This window comes from Dama dama, chromosome 16, assembly GCF_033118175.1.
Source record: "Dama dama isolate Ldn47 chromosome 16, ASM3311817v1, whole genome shotgun sequence".
Classification (NCBI taxonomy): Eukaryota; Metazoa; Chordata; class Mammalia; order Artiodactyla; family Cervidae; genus Dama; species Dama dama.
In genome coordinates, this window is record NC_083696.1 from 29487993 (window position 1) to 29506339 (window position 18347).

Below are 18347 nucleotides of genomic sequence, written 5' to 3' on the forward strand. Positions count from 1 at the left end.
CATGAAATATTAATAATTGCTCAGGAAGTTGCCACGCAAACTGACTAGAGAAGTATAGGAGGGTTGGAAGGCCGCACCGAGCCCGTCAAGGAATGTGGTAATGAAATCAGAGTCATTGGCTCAGGTGTCTGATGTTCTTAGCAGTTCAGCTTTGCAGGCAACTGGTGAAGAGAAGTACAGAATTGAATTCACAAAGGTTTTACAGGGCATGTATCACAATACTGTAGAAAGGGGGAGGGGGCAGGGAGTTGAGGATGTGATTATTTAAGCTTGGCAAAGTATCAAACACGTGACCTGCTTATAGTAAGTATATTTAGTAAAGTATACACTTCCAGGTCTATCTACTTAGAGTCTTTCTACATTACATGATTATTGATATGTTTTACTGCCATTGTTTGAATCATTCAGATTGTTATGAACTAAAGTTCAGGCTTATTTTCTGAAGCCTTTTGATTTTGGTTTTTGGAAAGTCAACTCTATCCTCTCTCCTCTGCCCCCCAGAACTAATGAGTGAGCGTGCAAGAGGTTCTGTAAGCAAAAGTAAAAAGTGCAGACTTTGTTATGATTGGTGCTATGTTTAGAAATTCTGTGAATTGTGTTATGTCAGCATCCTGCTCATGGAGTAGGCTATGTAAACCGTGGGTGTTGGGCGGTTCATTGAATGAGCAGCCTTCCTTCACGCTTTACAAACTTAACCACTGTGATTCTCCAGATTTCTGAATGTTTATTTCATAGTTTAAAAAAAAAAAAGACTCTAAAAACACCTGGCCAGTTAAGTTTTTATTGTAGATCACTTCATTTAAACTGCAGTATGCTTTAGTCACTCAGCCATATCCAACTCTTTGCGACCCCATAGACTATAGCTCACCAGGCTCCTCTGTCCATGGGGTTTTTCAGGCAAGAATACTGGAGTGGGTTGTCATTTCCTTCTTCAATGGACATATAAATTTTAAAATGAAAAAAAGAAAAACGCTGAAAACAAGATTTTGAAGGAATAGCTACAGAAATCTGTCTGTAGTAATTTGTTTTGGCTATGGTTGTAAAAGTACAACAGGAATGGGAATAACTTTGTTCCAGTTGATGTTCAAAGGATTCAAATAATAGCATAGCTGAATGCACAGTATGCTATTGTGAAAATATTGCATATACCAAGTTTTAAGTTAAAAGAAATTATTTTTGAATTTGATTTTAAATATCATTATAACTTTGTATTTGTAATATTATTTTTAAAATTATAGAGGAGTAGCATACCATAATTTTGAGTATCCAGAGTGAAATGAGAAAAACATCAAGAGAACAGATCATGCAGGGAAGGATTGTTTTTTGGGAGGTGTGAGGTACACTTTTTACAATGACAGAACAGAAGCTGCAGGAAGTAGAAATTAGTAGGAAATAATTAATCTTTAGAGAAAACAGGCTCAAACAGTTGTTTAAAACTATATGGTAACACTGGTAACAATTTTAGGGCTATAAGTGTTACTGATTGTAAAGCCTTAAAAGTACAGACACAAATAAGTACAAGGGAAAAATAATGTTTTTTGCCTTTCACTGGGCAAGAATTTCTGCCTTCCCAGGAACTCAGCACCTTCTTCATGGGACTGAACAGTAGAGTTCTAGGCCTGTGGTTCCTCCTAACTGTGTCCTCTGCCTAAAAGCAAAAACAGCATGGGAACGGGTGGGAGGTTTGGTAGGAGGCAGGGGCAAGAGCCAATGTTAGTTTTTTATGGAAAGGACTGCATGAAAAATACACCTTTTACACATTCAGAAGCCATGGCCTCAGTAACACATGGCTGCCTTTCTGGGATCCCTGAAAAGTGGACCTTAGGGAGAGAAAGAGGAGCTTGTGTCTTTAATTTGGGGAAATTAAAAATACTTGTTTGGCTTTTTTTTCCCTCTTTATCTGAAAATTTATTATTATTTAACAATATGCTTTTTGGTTATCTATTTTAAATACAGCAGTGTGTACGTGTCAATCCCAAACTCCCGTTCTATCCCTCTCCCGATTCTTACACTCTGGTAACCACAAGTTCATTCTCCTCAAGCGATCTTGCTCCACAGGGTAGTCTAAGGCTTGTCTGGACTGCTGTCAGAGTAGATTTTTGTGACAGAGGAAGGAGTAGCTCCAGCAGAGGTAGGGAGGCGATGGGGTGACCTGGGCCTCTCTCTGTTCTCTTGATTTTCTCCACAGTGCACGGAAGACGAGTATACATCGTGTTCAAACACCCAGTGTCTGGGCTGGTCAGGCGCTCAGGTCACAGCGCAGTGTGATGGGTGGTGGTCCTGATGGAAGAGCAAGCAGGTCCTGGGGGTCTTCAGCCTGAGGTTTTGGTTTAGTGGACTCTCTGCATGGTAGTAAGAAAAAAAAAAAAGATGATTCAGGCCAAGGCATTTACACATCACACCAGGAGAAGCACTGAGGGAGGCAACCAGTGTTCATGTATGGCTCTTCCTGGTCCTCTTCATACTTTTCTTATTTGATTGTGGCAAACCTTGAGACGCTACCCTCACTGTTGGGTAAGTGTGTGCGAGAGCAGGCGTTTATGATGAGAAGAGAGCAGGATGCCAAACTTGACTGTAATAATGAAGAGAGAGAAGGTTAAATGTACTCAGAGCCCAGGAAAACGTTCCGTTTTTACCCAAATGAGACAAAATGTAACAGCACCTATTGATGATGAAGGATATGCTGTGAACTCACGTATCATGCTAGCTACTTCCCATGTGTATGCCTAACAATTTTATCGCAAACCTATAGTGTCAATTTTATAATCTACATTTTATAGAAGAAGGAGCTGAGCAGACCTAAACATGGTCAAATTAAAAAACAAATTACCCCAAGGTCATGTACCTAGGACTCAAATCAAAGTCTGTTTAACTTGAAAGCCCCATGATCTTTTTTCTTTCTTTTTCAATATTTCTTAAATCATACAAAAAATTCATTAATATAGTCTAATACAACCTATAGGCTGGGAGAAAACATCTGCAAATGATGTGACCAACAAGGGATTAGTCTCCGAAATTTATGTTAATGACTCTGTTATACTCTGGCTTCTTCCCTGGTTTGAAATCATGTTTGAACTTTTAGAGATCTGAGAGTGTGGTTTATGAAGGAGGCAAAATAATCAGTGACTAACTACTTACTGAATTTTGCTTCCCAACCATGTAATAGAGAAAAGTGTTTCTCAACACGTTTTCTTCATGTAGTTAGTTCTTCATGTATGGTTAGTTTTTCTTCAGTAGTAAGTTGTTCACTCAATTAAACTTTGTCCACTTATACTTAAGTAGATATAGACTTTGTAAAATTGGAAGTTATTTAACAGTCATTTAATTAAAATGAAAGTAACTCTTATAATTGCAGATCTATTAGTTTGAACCTGTGATGCTCTAATAAGACTAATAAGCAAGACCATTACCTGTTGGAAACAAGCTGTTACATTCTAGGTTGGAAATTAGTCATTGTTTTCTTTGGCATTGTTTCAGTTAATTTATTTGGACTGCCATTTTGTGTTTGAAGGTAATAATGTGTAAGTCCTAAGCTTAGCCTATTTTAATTCCATAAAAAGTTTAACCATCCATTACTATGCCTTTGCTGAAGAATACATTATCACAAATATTTGTAATGAAAACAGTGAGGGTTTTTTCCCTCAAAATAATTTTAAACTAATTTAGTCATGTCTGATTTTTAGGAAGAATGCATTAGAAATAAACCTATGCCTTAATTGAGGACTCATTTCTTCTCCATTTTAGTTATAGATAATTCTATTATTAGTTGTACCAGTTGCATATTGAACAGTCTTTTAATCTGTAATTTATATTATAGAAATAATCAATACATGGAAGCTTAAAATGTTTAACAGAATCCTAAAGAAGTTTCCAAGCAATTTTCATCTTGATTTTTTTTAGTTTTATCATCAGCAATGGATTTGCATTATATCTCTTATAATGAAAACAATCTTCCTTATTATTTCAGATATTAAGAAGGATTTCAGATTTTAGAAGAGTTAGAAGTCAAACTACATCATAATAATATTTCCTTCTTGAGAAGTTTCAGAATTATGGGTTTTTCATTCTAACAGGCGCAGAATAACTATTGTGATGGTGGTGAAATATTTCATTTGATTTATTCCACTTTGTCTCAGAACCTGCGTCCGGAAGTTTGAAGAATATGTTGCTCTGCCACTTGTCTATGTACCCCTGGCCAACAGCTTGCTTAGTGTGTGTGTTTTTTTTTTTTTTTTTTAGTGTGTGTGTTTTTAAACCTCATAGAAATGGAATCACACTATATGTTTACTTCTGTAAGTTTCTTCTTTCTCTTATGTGTTGTGCCTGGCTACTTGCTTTTCTATGTAAATTTTAGAAAAGCTTCTAAAGTTCTACCACAAAAATCATATTTAGGGTTGTTGATGGTACTATATTGAGTCTTCAAGACAGGGAATTGACATCTTCTTGACACTGAATTTTTCTTGCTACAACCCGAATCTCTCTCCATTTATGTCGGTCCTTAGTACATGTTTTTTTTTTTTTAAGTTTTATAACACGTATCTTTGTTGTTTTGTCATGCAGTGCTCTGTACAGAACATTTCTTGCCATTTTAGTATTTTATAGAGGGCAACTTTTTTTTTTAGTGAAGTAATATATTTAGTTGATGCTTACATGTTGGTTTAGTTTTTAAAATGTCTTTGTTGGCAGGGAGAAATGATAATTTAAGATTGTATTATTAAGAAAAGTAGATGATTTTCACTATGCTATCTAATTTAGAAAAATATAGATCACTTACCAGTGATTTATTGGGAATTTTAACATCGCTTATGTAAACAAACAATTTCAGGATAATAATATAAATGTTTTATTAGATGTTTACATAAAATGTCATGGGAACATAAAAAAGGAAGTGACTAATTCAGTGTTTGGACACAGGTATTTTATATGGTGAAAGGACCTGCCAACTATTCAAAATGGCCCTGTTTCTGCTGGTTAGAATACAACAGATGCTTCTGTGCAAACTTGAGAAAAGAGAAGATTAAGGATGTTATCTTGTTGAGTTCAGTCTCTCAGTCATGTCTGACCCTATGGGCTGCAGCACACCAGGCTTGCTTGTCTATCACTAAATCCCGGAGCTTGCTCAAACTCATGTTCTTTGAGTCGGTGATGCCATTCAACCATCTCATCCTCTGTCGTCCCCTTCTCCTGCCTTCAATCTTCCCCAGCATCAGGGTCTTTTCAAATGAGTCAGTTCCTCACATCAGGTGGCCAAAGTATTGGAGTTTCAGCTTCAGCATCAGTCCCTCCAATGAATATTCAGGACTGATTTCCTTTAGGATTGACTGGTTTGATCTCCTTGCAGTCCAGGGGACTCTCAAGAGTCTTCTTGTTATCTCGTACCTTGAAGATTAAATTTTGGAGCCAAAAATAATTGAATAAATCGGATCAAACTAACAAAAGCTTTGTTTTCTTATTTGAGCTTGCAGGGGCAAAAGATTTTTTAATGTATAATTTTTATTTAAGTATATTTGAGGCTGTTTTGTAATTTTCCGGTGCTTCTTTCAGAGAAGATGGTCCTCGCTGCTCACTGCTTCTCCTGTTCCTTCTGGGTACTGTGGCATTCTTATAGGTTGCCACAGGCTGAGTAGCAACAAAGCAGTGTATTTTTTTTAAAGCAGTTGGATATTATGAAAATATTTAAGGTCCCAAATCAGTAGTCTTTTTTTTTTTTTTTTTTTGACCCATGCCATGCAGTATGCATGATTCTGGTTCCCTGACCAGGAATTGAACCTGTACTCCCTGCAGGAGAAGCACAGAGACTTAACCACTGGACCACTAGGGAAGTCCCAGAACAGTGCATTATTCAGTGAAATTATATCCACATTAGTGTGCCAGATTCCAGTGTTACCAAATTAAGTAAAATTCTTTGAAGTAAAAGTACATGGCAATGTCATGTTTTGTTCCAGTAATCTGTGGGTATTTCGTGGACTGAAACTTGGGAAATTGTGAAAAGGAAAATTGCTCATTTTGTAATGTAATGAGGTCACAAAGGAATCCTGTAGTAATTTTATTTTTCACTGAATGTAAATAAGCAGTTCATTCTGTTGAGTTTTAACTCACCTAGGGTTTATTACTCACCTAGTATGTGAAATGCCAAGAGCGAGTTAACAGTTGCTCTAAAGAATATAAAGATTAGTTAAGACAGTCCTTTTCACTGTCTTACTAATGAGTAGAATGAGGAAATATAACTACAGTGCAAGGCAGAACTTGGAAGGCATTGTGAGAAAAATACAAATAGGATACCATGGAGATTTCAGGGGAACACTATCTCATACTACTGCAAACTGGAACAAGAATCTTGGGGAAAGATAGATTTTGAAAGATAGGTATAATTTTGGCAGCTAGAGATGGGTGAGGATTGTTGGGTTTCTCAGGGGAAAGGAATGATATGGCAGTGGGAAAAGGCTGGGTGAGTTTGATGACCAGCAGAGAGTCTGATGTTACCAAATCACAGGGATCAAAGGGAAAGATTGGGAGAAGCAAGTTTGACCTGATATTCTGAGGCCCCATAGGGGACGCTGTGCTTAGGAGTCCAGTGAAGTATTAAAGCAGTCGAGGTGACAGAAGCATTTCCCGTGTCTTTGCCCACACACCATGGCCCCCTTTCCACTGCTGTTTCTAATCCCTCTAGCCATTTTTCTCTGTCTATCCCAGCCAACATTGTACACCGTCTCTTTCTTTCTTTCCTATACCTCCTTCCCCAGCTGTCAGAATCAGCTCAAAAGTCATCGTCTCAGGGAGCACTCTGAAACCCTACAGTTGGAATTAATCATCACTTCCTCTGTTCCCACAGTGATTGTCTTACCTCCTCATTATAGCACTTACTGCATTCTGTCTTGTATTATGGATATTTCCATCTCCGTCTCCCTTCGTCAGACTGTAGTGGGCTTCCTATCACAGTAGACCCAGTAGAGTGGCTTGAATATATGTTTGTAGAATGAATGAATGAATGAATAAGGCATCCTTGTTTACAAAAGTTTTTATCTTTATTATGTACAAAGAGATAGGTGTAGTAAAGACCAAAGTGGTGGAAATTCTAAAAGACTTAAATGATCAGATGAAGAAATTGTTTGGAGAAGTATAAAATATGTGCTCTGTCTCAGTTCAAGAATATTGACCACAATTTGGCTCTGCTAACCCTTTGCCTGAGCAAAAACCACAGCCCTTCTTCCACACCCATACCCTGCGCCAAACCACAGCCTCACTGCTCCAACTTTCCTAACCCGCCTGTGAATGTGCTGCCTGTTACAAGATGGAACAGATACAATGAGGCTAGAACAAGAAAGAACACCTGAAAACAAGGGAAATGGGTTTTCCCTCTGATTTATTTACTTTTCTCCTTGAAAGTTCACTTTCATGGTTATGAGTATTTTTAAATGGCTTTTCAAACATTAGCAGAGTCCTTCAAACTCCTACATGGATCAAAAACAGACTTTAAATGTTTTATGCACAGTTGTGTTGGTTCCTATACTTTCCACTTATGAAGGATTTTAGATCACTAGTCGGGATGATGTATTTGCACTTTTTCTTTATGCCTTTCAAATTGGCATTTTTTTCCAAAAAAAATATTCAATCTACATGCACATGTTTTTATTGATAATGATTTATGTATTTAGGAGCCCAGTTCCTATCAGTAAAATAAGCTGTTTGAGTAGAAGATTTCTAAGTTTTTTCAGCATTTTAAAATGAGTCAATTACTTGTGTGACTGTAGGAATTAATTTTTGCCCAAGGGCCAATGCCTACAGAATCATATGGTTTTGGCTTTAGAATACTTACCACTAGGTGGCAGTAAGAAAAATTGTTATTAGCAATAAGAAATGCTTATCAATTTTTTAAGTTTACTTTAAAAGAGAAATTTGGAGGTCCAAAGTTTCAGGTGTCTTTTTATAAGTTATGGAAACATAGTCAGGTCACAGTATGTTGTTTCTGGGACTTAGGCTTGTTTCATCCAAGAATAAAACTCTTGTGTCCCTTCATAGCAATTTCCATTAGGGAATTATGAGAAAGAAAAAGACAAAAAACAGACATAAGTTAATGATAAAAAGTATGATATGGTAAGTGTAGAAACTTTGGAAATACAGGTAGTATAAAGAAGAAATTTTAAATCACTCCCTGAAATAATGTTATGGTAATAACTGTCATGTTTCTTCCTAGTATTTTTTTGCATATAAAATTAGCACCACATTTAATATACAGTTTTTACATCTTGCTTTAAAAATTAATGTCACGGTGTCTTTTCTATGTCATTAAATGTCTTTTTTACACTGTGATTCATGCTGTTGGATAAACCATGATGCATTTCAACCAGTACAGTGCTGTTGGGTACTTTGGTTGCTTCTAGTTTTTCACTGTAAAAAGTAATACTGCCATGAACCTGAATTTTTCCTTAGGATATATTCTTGGAAATCAAGAATATAGAGGGATAGAGGGTAGAGGGATATGAATTTTAATGCTTTGGTTACATATCATCAAGTGACTTCCCAGGAAAGCTTTACAAATTTCTGCTCCCAACAGCAGAGGAGTACCCCTCTCACCATATCCTTGCCAACACTGAGTATAGGGTTGTTTTTCTTATTATTAAAAAAAAAAAGCAGGAGGTAGTGGGGGAATCTAATCTTTATAGCAATTAATTTTTAAAAGATCAGTTTCTAGCCATATCATTTTGGGAATTTAGGCCAGGACAGATCTGCCAATTAAGTTATTTTTGTGTTTCCAAGGCCGTGTTACAGTCAGCTTGTATAATGCAGTTGTTGTGAATACTATCTAGGGAACTGTTTATGGCTGTTTTAAACACTGCTTGGTAATTATTTACAGTACGTGATTGCACCCTCTGAATATTGAATGTCCTAGAATTTTTTTAAACTTTCATTGGCTCAGTCACCAGAGTAAACTCATGCAGTTTTGGGGAGCTAGCCTCCATGCACTGGTCCAACACCCAGCATGTAAGTCCCTCTGGGCAGCTGGGATTAAAGGGGAAAGCCTTTACATAGTTTTCCTTAAGACCTGCAGTCTTAGCTGACCCTTAACTGTTGCTGCCTTGAAACTGGTTTTCTTCTATTGTGTACGCACTATGTTACTTTCTATCCCAACTGGGTCTGTAGTACTTCATGCTTTACTTTTTAAGAGTCAACCATGTGAATTATGATGGTAGCCACCAGTTTCTTATTCAGTTGCTCAGTCCTGTCCAATTCTTAGGGACCCCGAAGCACACCAGGCTTCTTTGTCCTTCACCATCTCCCAGACCTTACTCAAACTCATGTGTATTGAGTCGGTGATGGCATCCAACCATCTCATCCTCTGTCATTGCCTTCTCCTACTGCCCTCAATCTTCCCCAGCATCAGGGTCTTTTCAGATGAGTCGCTCTTCCAATCAGGTGGCCAAAATATTGGAGTTTCAGCTTCAACATCAGTCCTTCCAGTGAATATTCAGGACTGATTTCCTTTAGGACAGACTGGTTGAATCTCCTTGCAGTCCAAGGGACTCTCAAGAGTCTTCTCCAACTCCACAGTTCAAGAGCATCAATTCTTTGGTGCTCAGCTTTCTTTATGGTCCAACTTTCACATCCATACATGAATACTGGAAAAATCATAGTTTTGACTATATGGACCTTTGTTAGCAAAGTGATGTCTCTGCTTTTTAATATGCTGTCTAGGTTGGTCACAGCTTTTCTTCCAAGGAGTAAGCGTCTTTTAATTTCATGGCTGCAGTCACTGTCTGCAGTGATTTTGGAGCCCAAGAAAATAAGGTCTGTCACTGTTTCCATTGTTTCCCTGTCTATTTGCCATGAAGTGATAGGACAGGGTGCCATGACCTTAGGCTTAATTGAAACTTTGCTTATTTGAGTTTTGTTAAAAACTGAATTTATGGGATTTTAAGTGAGATGCCATACTTAAAGAACATAGCCCAGTGCTTTATATATTGTAAGCACTCAAAAAGACTTTGTTTGTTATCATTGCTAGAAACCCTCAAGAAGAAACACTTAAGCAGGTAATTGGGCTAGAAGAGCCCTCCTGTCAGAGGGACTAGAACATACCAAAGCCTTAAGGGACCAAAGAGCCTTCAGGTCCCCAAACAAGCTAAGGAGGCAAAATCAGCCCCAGACAGGGCTGCAAAACCAGTGGGGCAAGGTTTCATCTTTTAGGGAGAGGTTTGAGCTTCACCCTAAGAGTTATTGGGAGTCTTAAGCTGAATGTTGACTTCCCTGGTGACTCAGTCGGTAGAGAATCTACCTGCAATGCTGGAGACTCAAGTTCAATTCCTGGAAAATGGCAACCTGCTCCAGTATTCTTGCCTGGGAAATTGCATGGACAGAGGAGCCTGGCAGGCTACAGTTCATGGTGTCACAGAGAGTCGGACCCCACTAAGGGACTAAACTACCACCAAGCTGAATGTTGTTGTTTAGTTCACTAAGTCATGTCTGACTCTTTTGCAACCCCATGGACTGTAACCCTCCAGGTTCCTCTGTCCATGGGATTTTTCCAGGCAAGAATACTGGAGTATGTTGTCATTTCCTCCTCCAGGGGATCTTCCAGACCCAGGGATCAAATCCACATCTCCTGCATCTCTCCTGCATTGGCAGGTGGATTCTTTACCACTGAGCCACCAGGGAATCCAATCAGATTTGCATTGTTTAACTATTCCAGTTGCTTCAAGGAGAACCCATACAGGGAGATTCCTCATAAGGTTTTACCTTAAAGTAGATAACCAGTCTTGGGCATGTTTCTTTCAATGTGTCTCAGTTTCCTCATCGGTAACACATTCAGTAATAGCACTTACTCCATAGGCTGTGGGGATTAAATGAGTTGCTCTCTGTAAATTGTTAGGACAGCTCGCAGCATATAAATGCTTTAAATGTTTGCTAAATAGAATGCCGCAGTCTGGTAACAGAAAGTTAAGCACTTCCAGTGCTGTTCTCCCTCCATCTAGCATCAAACTGATCTCCTGTGTGAGAAACACAGCCTGCTCCTGATTCTGAGCCTTTTGCAGCCGAGTTTCCTAATAAGGAAACTGAGTTTCCCTCTCCCCCTGCCTGGTCTGGTGTGGGCACCTCCACATGGGTGCCGCATACGGTTAGCCAAGCCTGGCTGGACTTTTTCCTTCACCAGAACACCTACACTGCACTCTCCACAGGGAGTCAGGCCCCACCTGCTGAAGGCACCGTGTGTGCCCCCTGCTGTGGTTAACTAAGACTCCACCGGTAAACACCTCCCTTCCAAGAACGGTACATTGACTGTAATTTACCTCCCCTGGCTCTGCCAACCTAACCACAACTGCTTGATCTCACCCAGAATGCATTTAGTGTTTGAAAATAACTGGGAGGTGAGTTCTCCTGGGGCTGTTGTCAGCTCCTGTTTGCTTGCTATATTTATAAAGGATAGCTTTGAACTGAAAGGAAAAAGTGGCCAATATTTGGCAAGTAGCTTCCATTCAGACTTTTCTTCACTCTAGAAGGAACCTATTCATTGTCTTATGCCTTATTAACAAGTTCACTTTAACTCTGTAAATTTCCTCTTTTTCTCCCTCCGCAGTGGTTTCATTTTTTTGTGCGTCATATTATGCATGTGGCTGCGTCTTTTTTTTTAATCATTAATATCTTCTATTAAGTAGTAGTATTTCAAAGTTACTTTGTTAGCTTGCTATGAACTCTTTTAATTTGAAAACAATAGGTTGGCTTTCAGATAGGAACAGCAGAGAGAGAAAGTCGCTCGGTCATGTCCGACTCTTTGTGACCCCATAACCTATACAGTCCATGGAATTCTCCAGGCCAGAATACTGGAGTGGGTAGCCTTTCCCTTCTCCAGGGGATCTTCCCAACCCAGGGATCGAACCCAGGTCTCCCGCGTTACAGGCGGGTTCTTTACCAGCTGAGCTCTCAGCAGGTTTCAACCTATATTTACTTAGTAGTGTTGTCTGGAGTTCTTTTTTTCTTCTTTGAACTTTTTATCTTGTATTGGGGTATAGCCAATTAACAATGTTGTAATAGTTTCAGGTAAACAGCAAAGGGACTCAGCCATACATATTCATGTGTCCATTCTCCCCCAAACCCCCCTCCCGTCCAGGCTGCCATGTGACATTGAGCAGAGTTCCCTGTGCTATACAGTAGGTCCTTGTTGGTGATCCATTGTATCCATACATGCAGTATGTACATGTTCATCCCAGACTCCCAGACTATCCCTTTCCCCCGACAACTATAAATTCACTCTCCCAAGTCTGTGAGTCTGTTTCCGTTTTGTAAGTAAGTTCATTTGCAGCAACATGGACGGACCTAGAGAGTGTCATACTGAGTGAAGTAAGTCAGAGAAGGAGAAATACTGTTTGATATCCCTAATATGTAATCTAAAAAAAAATGATACAGATGAACTTACTGCCTGGAGTTCTGTTTTGAGGAAACGGAGCAAGTCAGAGCTCACAGGAAGAAAGTACTATGATCCACATTAAAGCGTGTGCTCCAGCCTAGGGTTGAGTTTCCCCAGGGAGGAACTGGGATGGGGAAGAGAGGTGGCACAGAGGCCTTCCTTGGTGTTTCCGATGCTTTATTAAGTTCCATGGTGGAGGAGTTGTTGTGTTATTTTGTATCTTTTTGAATATGTAAAATAGTTTGTGATAGAATTGACATGATGAGTTAGTGATATGTGCCCTTGTGTTAACTGGTGAAGCAGAAAGAAGAAAAATAATAAACCCATAATAGCGCCATCCCAGAGACTTAACGTTTGGTGATATTTTCTTTCATTATTTTTTTTTATTCCTATGTCTGGATTGTTTTTATATTGATGAGTTCATTTCTATATATACAGTTTTGCATCTTCCTTTCTTCATTTAGTATTATAACCATTTAAAATGCTGTCATAAGTTCTTTATAAGCATTTAATGGCTTACAGTGAGCCACAGTATTGAGGGTATCACAGATTAATAATTCCCTCCTGTTAGACATTTTTTTGCTATAAGAAATAACACTGTGGTGAACATCTTTGCACATAATCCACACTGTCATATTTGGATTTATTTCCTTAAATGTATGCCAGATACATTAAAAGTCGTGAATGCTTTTAAAACTTTTAATATACATTCTCAAGTTGTTTTCTATAAAGTAACCAACCTATAAGATGTCTGAATGTTACCACTTATAACATGTCTACATGTTACAGATGTCTAGGCAAACATAGCCCTGCCAGTCCAAGCTTAGAGGTGGGTTATGGGCTGTGTTATACTCACTCACCCTCTGTGGGTGCCTTTGTCTGATTCACAGTAGCACTGATGTGTGATTCCATTTGAATTTTTCCAATAGCTCACACAGAACACCTGTTTCAAAGAACCCAGATTAGCCTTAGGTATTCATGTCTGTAAAAACTTTAATTCATTTAGTGGAAAATGGTTTGTTGATGTATAAATTTCCCTTTTTTGATTATGAGGCTAAACATTTATCCATGTGTTTCTTGGACATTAGTGTTTTGTCTTAGGAATTATCTGTTCCTATGCCTTTTTTATGCTCTTAATATTTTCATATGGTATTTTGTAAGGTCTGTCTAGCCAAGGCTATGGTTTTTCCAGTAGTCACGTATGGATGTGAGAGTTGGACTATAAAGAAAGCTGAGTGCCGAAGAATTGATGCTTTTGAACTATGGTGTTGGGGAAGACTCTTGAGAGTCCCTTGGACTGCAAAGAGATCCAACCAGTCCATCCTAAAGGAGATCAGTCCTGAATATTCATTGAAAGGACTGATGTTGAAGCTGAAACTCCAATACTTTGGCCACCTGATGAGAAGAGCTGACTCATTGGAAAAGACCCTGATGCTGGGAAAGATTGAGGGCAGGAGGAGAAGGGGACGACAGAGGGATGAGATGGTTGGATGGCATCACCGACTCAATGGACATGGGTTTGGGTGGACTCCGGCAGTTGGTGATGGACAGGGAGGCCTGGCGTGCTGCGGGTCATGGGGTTGCAAAGAGTCGGACATGACTGAGCGACTGAACTGAACTGAACTGAACTGAACACTAAATTTGATTCTGTATTAGTGTGTATAGTTGTTTCAGTCATGTCCGATGCTGTAGCCTGCTAGGCTACTCTGTCCATGGGATTCTCCAGGCAAGAATACTGGAGTGGGTTGACATGCTCTCCTCCAGGGAATCTTCATCACCCAGGGACTGAACTCATGTCTCTCACATCTCCTGCGTTGGCAGGTGGGTTCTTTACCACTAGTGCCACCTGGGAAGTCCAAACTTGATTACATATGCAGTATCATTTGTTGTTAATATTCTTAGTTTGTGCATATTCACTGGGAAACACACAGGGTGTTTTTTTTGAGGGGGAGCTGTTTTGTTGTAGTTTAGAACAACTGTTGATTTGTTCCCTTGACTTTGAGTTTATAAAGTTCTTCCCCATTCAGACATGTGAAAAATACTTGTATTTTCTTCTTGCTTATTATTTTATTTCAGTTTTACATTGATCTCTTTAATTTATAGTAAATTCAAGTATATTTTGATAAGTAACATAAGGTGAGAATATAATTTTTTTCAAGTAGTTTTCCTAGTACCATTTATTGCATAATCTTTCCTTTCCCTAGTGATTTGTGATGTGTTATTAAGTAATCATCTCTACTCTGATAAGAATGTTTTACTGAGTTTAAAAACAGTAAAGATCACATCTTTAGTGTAGTTAAAGCCTTGTTCATTAGTTATACATATTTCACTATTAATGTTTTTTTAATTTACTTAATGTAATAATTTTATCACTAACTCATTTCCTCTTCATATCTGAATCAAAGTGAACTGGGTATTTGGAAAAATTAAGATTATTCATTTCATTGAGACCACCCCATTTACAAATGACCCAGCTTCTTGGCATTATATTTAATAGGCACTTATTTCACTTTTAAGACCTTTATCTCTTTCTGCTTATGTTTTTTAGAGGTTGTTATCTCATATAGTTTCCACATTCAGATTTGATGTAAAAGAAGTTGATCTTTTTAATCAAGTTCTTGGGTATGCACCCACAGACTACTATCCTGGTTTACTTAAAAATGTGAGTATTTTTAATTTATTACTATTGAAATTTTCATTGCTTAATGTACCATCTGCAAAAAAGGTAAATGGAAATATTTCACTCCTCTAGGAGAGATGTTTAACTTTTCTGTGTTTATCTCTTCTTACCTTGGGTGGACTTATGGCCATGTAAGGAAAAAATGTGAGATGAGAGATTATGAGAAGAAGAAGGAAACCAGGAGAGGTTATTCTAAATCAACCAACCTCTCTGTCCCTTAACACATCTCATTTATTCTCTCAAAGATTTCTGGGAGAAGAGACTTCCTTAACCAATATAAACACAGTCTTTTACTGTTGGACAAATTTCATATTTAAAAATAACCTGGTGGGAATTTTATGTTAAGGCAAAATATTCAATAAATAACAACCTTCTATGTATTTACATCTTAGTATTAAAGCTGTGATTTCTTCTGCCTTAAATTTTAGCCAAATTCAAGGAACAATTTATGGTCTTAGCACAGCTCTTCTAAAAAATGTTTGAGATTTTTAATATTTGAATACTGTTCTAGTCTTTTGGAAGCTGTATACATTAACAGCATTTTTAAAAATTAATAAGTTAAGAAAGAAAAAAGTAAACTAACTCTAACATGGTTTTATTTTTAATAGGTTTGGTTTTAATTTGGGGGAAATTAATGACTTGTCTAGTATTCATTTGCTTAAATATTTAGGAATACAGAGTAACAGACATTAAACATAAAATCCAGATTATTAGTAAATGTGATTTGGCACTGCTTTCTTTTTATTTTGAAAAAGTAAAGCAAGGGGAGTATTGTTGGGGGAAGAGAGTGGGGAATCTCAACGGAAATATCACTCACACCAGGAAAAAGAGAACTGATGTAATCCTGTTTGCAGCGTGAGTTAACCTGCAACTGATTTTGTTTTACAGATGGTTTTATCATTAGTGTCTGAACTCCGGGAGAATCATCTTAATGGATTTAACAGTCAAAGACGGTAGGTGTTAAACTAAACATCCTCCTTCTCAAGTTTCAAAATGTATCAGTTTGGTTATGAAAGAAAAGTTTTATAATTCTTAGGAAATGCAAGTTCATAATTACGGTTATATTCTATATAGAGAGATTATTTTCAGGGGGATTCATGGCAAATTGGCAATTTTTACAAATTTTCTTTTTTTAATCACTATTCTCTCAACTCTCAGGTTGTTAAGTAGATCAAACAATGTCTTCTGGGTACCAGTTGAGTAAAACTGATACCCACATATGCAGTATACAATGCAAAAGAAAGAATGCATGGCTAGTGTGAGGCTGTATCATTCACACACACAGTTACAGAAGCAAAATTATTTACAGGGCAGCAGATATTTGGTGTGCACAAATAACCTATTTTAAGAAACATAATATACCAAAATCTAGACTAAACAAATCAAATAGATTCAGACAAATTAAAATGCAATTAATCACATTACAAAATATTTCTTCACTAAATGAAAGAATTCAAAGTTGTTTTTATTGGTGAGCATTTTTATTTTTAACAAATCATTAGGAGAATCTGGGACTAAAGAAATTTGTGACATTTTTTTTTTATAAAGCTGTTGACAATTAAAGCTCTGTCTGAAATGGTGTTTGCCCTCAGCCTTTAGGAACCCTTTGTATTTAACCCCTTAAAGTAAAATATAAAACTCTTAGATGAAAACACTGGAGAAAATCTTCACGACATTAGATTTGTCAGGGATTTTTTTGAATACAACACCAAAGCCATAAGAAACAAAGCAGAAGTAGATAAACTGGATATCATTACAATTAATACAACACCTGGTAAGTGAGATATATCATTCAGTTGGGAATAATATATCTGATAAAGGATTAATATCCTGACTATAGAAAAAACTTCTAAAATCAACAACAAAAACTCAATTCAAAAATGGGTAAGAGACTTTATTAGGCATTTCTCCAAAGATGTATAACTGTCCAATAAGCATATAAAACGAGGCTTAAAATTACTAATTATTACAGAAATGCAAATTAAAGTCACAGTGGGATACTTCAACACACCTAAGTAGAATGGCTATAATTTAAAAAAACAACAAACAGAATGGAAAACGATATTTTGGCAAGGATGTGGAGAAAGTAGAACCCTTACACAATGCTGATGAGAACATAAGTGGTAAAGCCCTAGAAGAAAATAGTATGGCAGTTCCTTGGAAGGTTAAGCATAGAATTTCCATAAAGGCCTAGCAATTACTATAACTACTTTGGTAAACAATGTGGTGGTTTAGTATAAAGTTAAACATACACTTACCATTGAACCCAACAGTTCCACTCAAGTATTAAGTAATGATAAAGAAAAATGTAGGTATTCACAAATATTTCTATATAAATATTCATAGCTGCTTTATTTGTAGTAGTTCAAAAACAGAAACAATCCAGAGGACCATCTTCAAGTGAATACAAAAATAAATTAAAAATTATCTGTTACCATTGTTTAAAAAAATGAAAAGACAAGCCATAGATTCTGAGAAAGTATTTTCAAATCATGCGTCTGATAAAGAGCTCGTACCCAGAATATACGAAGAAGTCAGTAATAGGAAGACAGATAACTCAGTTAAAAAATTGGTAAAAGCGCCAGTCAGGGTGGCTGCTATCCAAAAGTCTACAAGCAATAAGTGCTGGAGAGGGTGTGGAGAAAAGGGAACCCTCTTACACTGTTGGTGGGAATGCAAACTAGTACAGCCACTATGGAGAACAGTGTGGAAATTTCTTAAAAAACTGGAACTAGAACTGCCATATGACCCAGCAATCCCACTGCTGGGCATACACACCAAGGAAACCAGATCTGAAAGAGACACGTGCACCCCAATGTTCATCGCAGCACTGTTTATAATAGCCAGGACATGGAAGCAACCTAGATGCCCATCAGCAGATGAATGGATAAGGAAGCTGTGGTACATATACACCATGGAATATTACTCAGCCGTTAAAAAGAATTCATTTGAATCAGTTCTAATGAGATGGATGAAACTGGAGCCCATTATACAGAGTGAAGTAAGCCAGAAAGATAAAGACCATTACAGTATACTAACACATATAAATGGAATTTAGAAAGATGGTAACGATAACCCTATATGCAAAACAGAAAAAGAGACACAGATGTACAGAACAGAATTTTGGACTCTGTGGGAGAAGGCGAGGGCGGGATGTTTCGAGAGAACAGTATTGAAACATGTATATTATCTAGGGTGAACAGATCACCAGCCCAGGCTGGATGCATGAGACAAGTGCTCAGGCCTGGTGCACTGGGAAGACCCAGAGGG

At 37.7% G+C, this 18347-nt stretch overlaps 1 protein-coding gene across 8 annotated transcripts in view; it reads left to right on the forward strand.

Annotated features, from left to right (window-relative positions):
* FANCC (FA complementation group C) overlaps nucleotides 1-18347 on the forward strand; it is a 309507-nt gene that overhangs the window by 195772 nt on the left and 95388 nt on the right. For all 8 annotated transcript variants that reach the window (XM_061163684.1, XM_061163682.1, XM_061163683.1 and 5 more), the window contains 2 exons: nucleotides 14946-15059; nucleotides 15966-16030. In XM_061163684.1, coding sequence (XP_061019667.1) covers nucleotides 14946-15059; nucleotides 15966-16030 — 179 coding nt within the window. The remainder of the gene's footprint in view (nucleotides 1-14945; nucleotides 15060-15965; nucleotides 16031-18347) is intronic.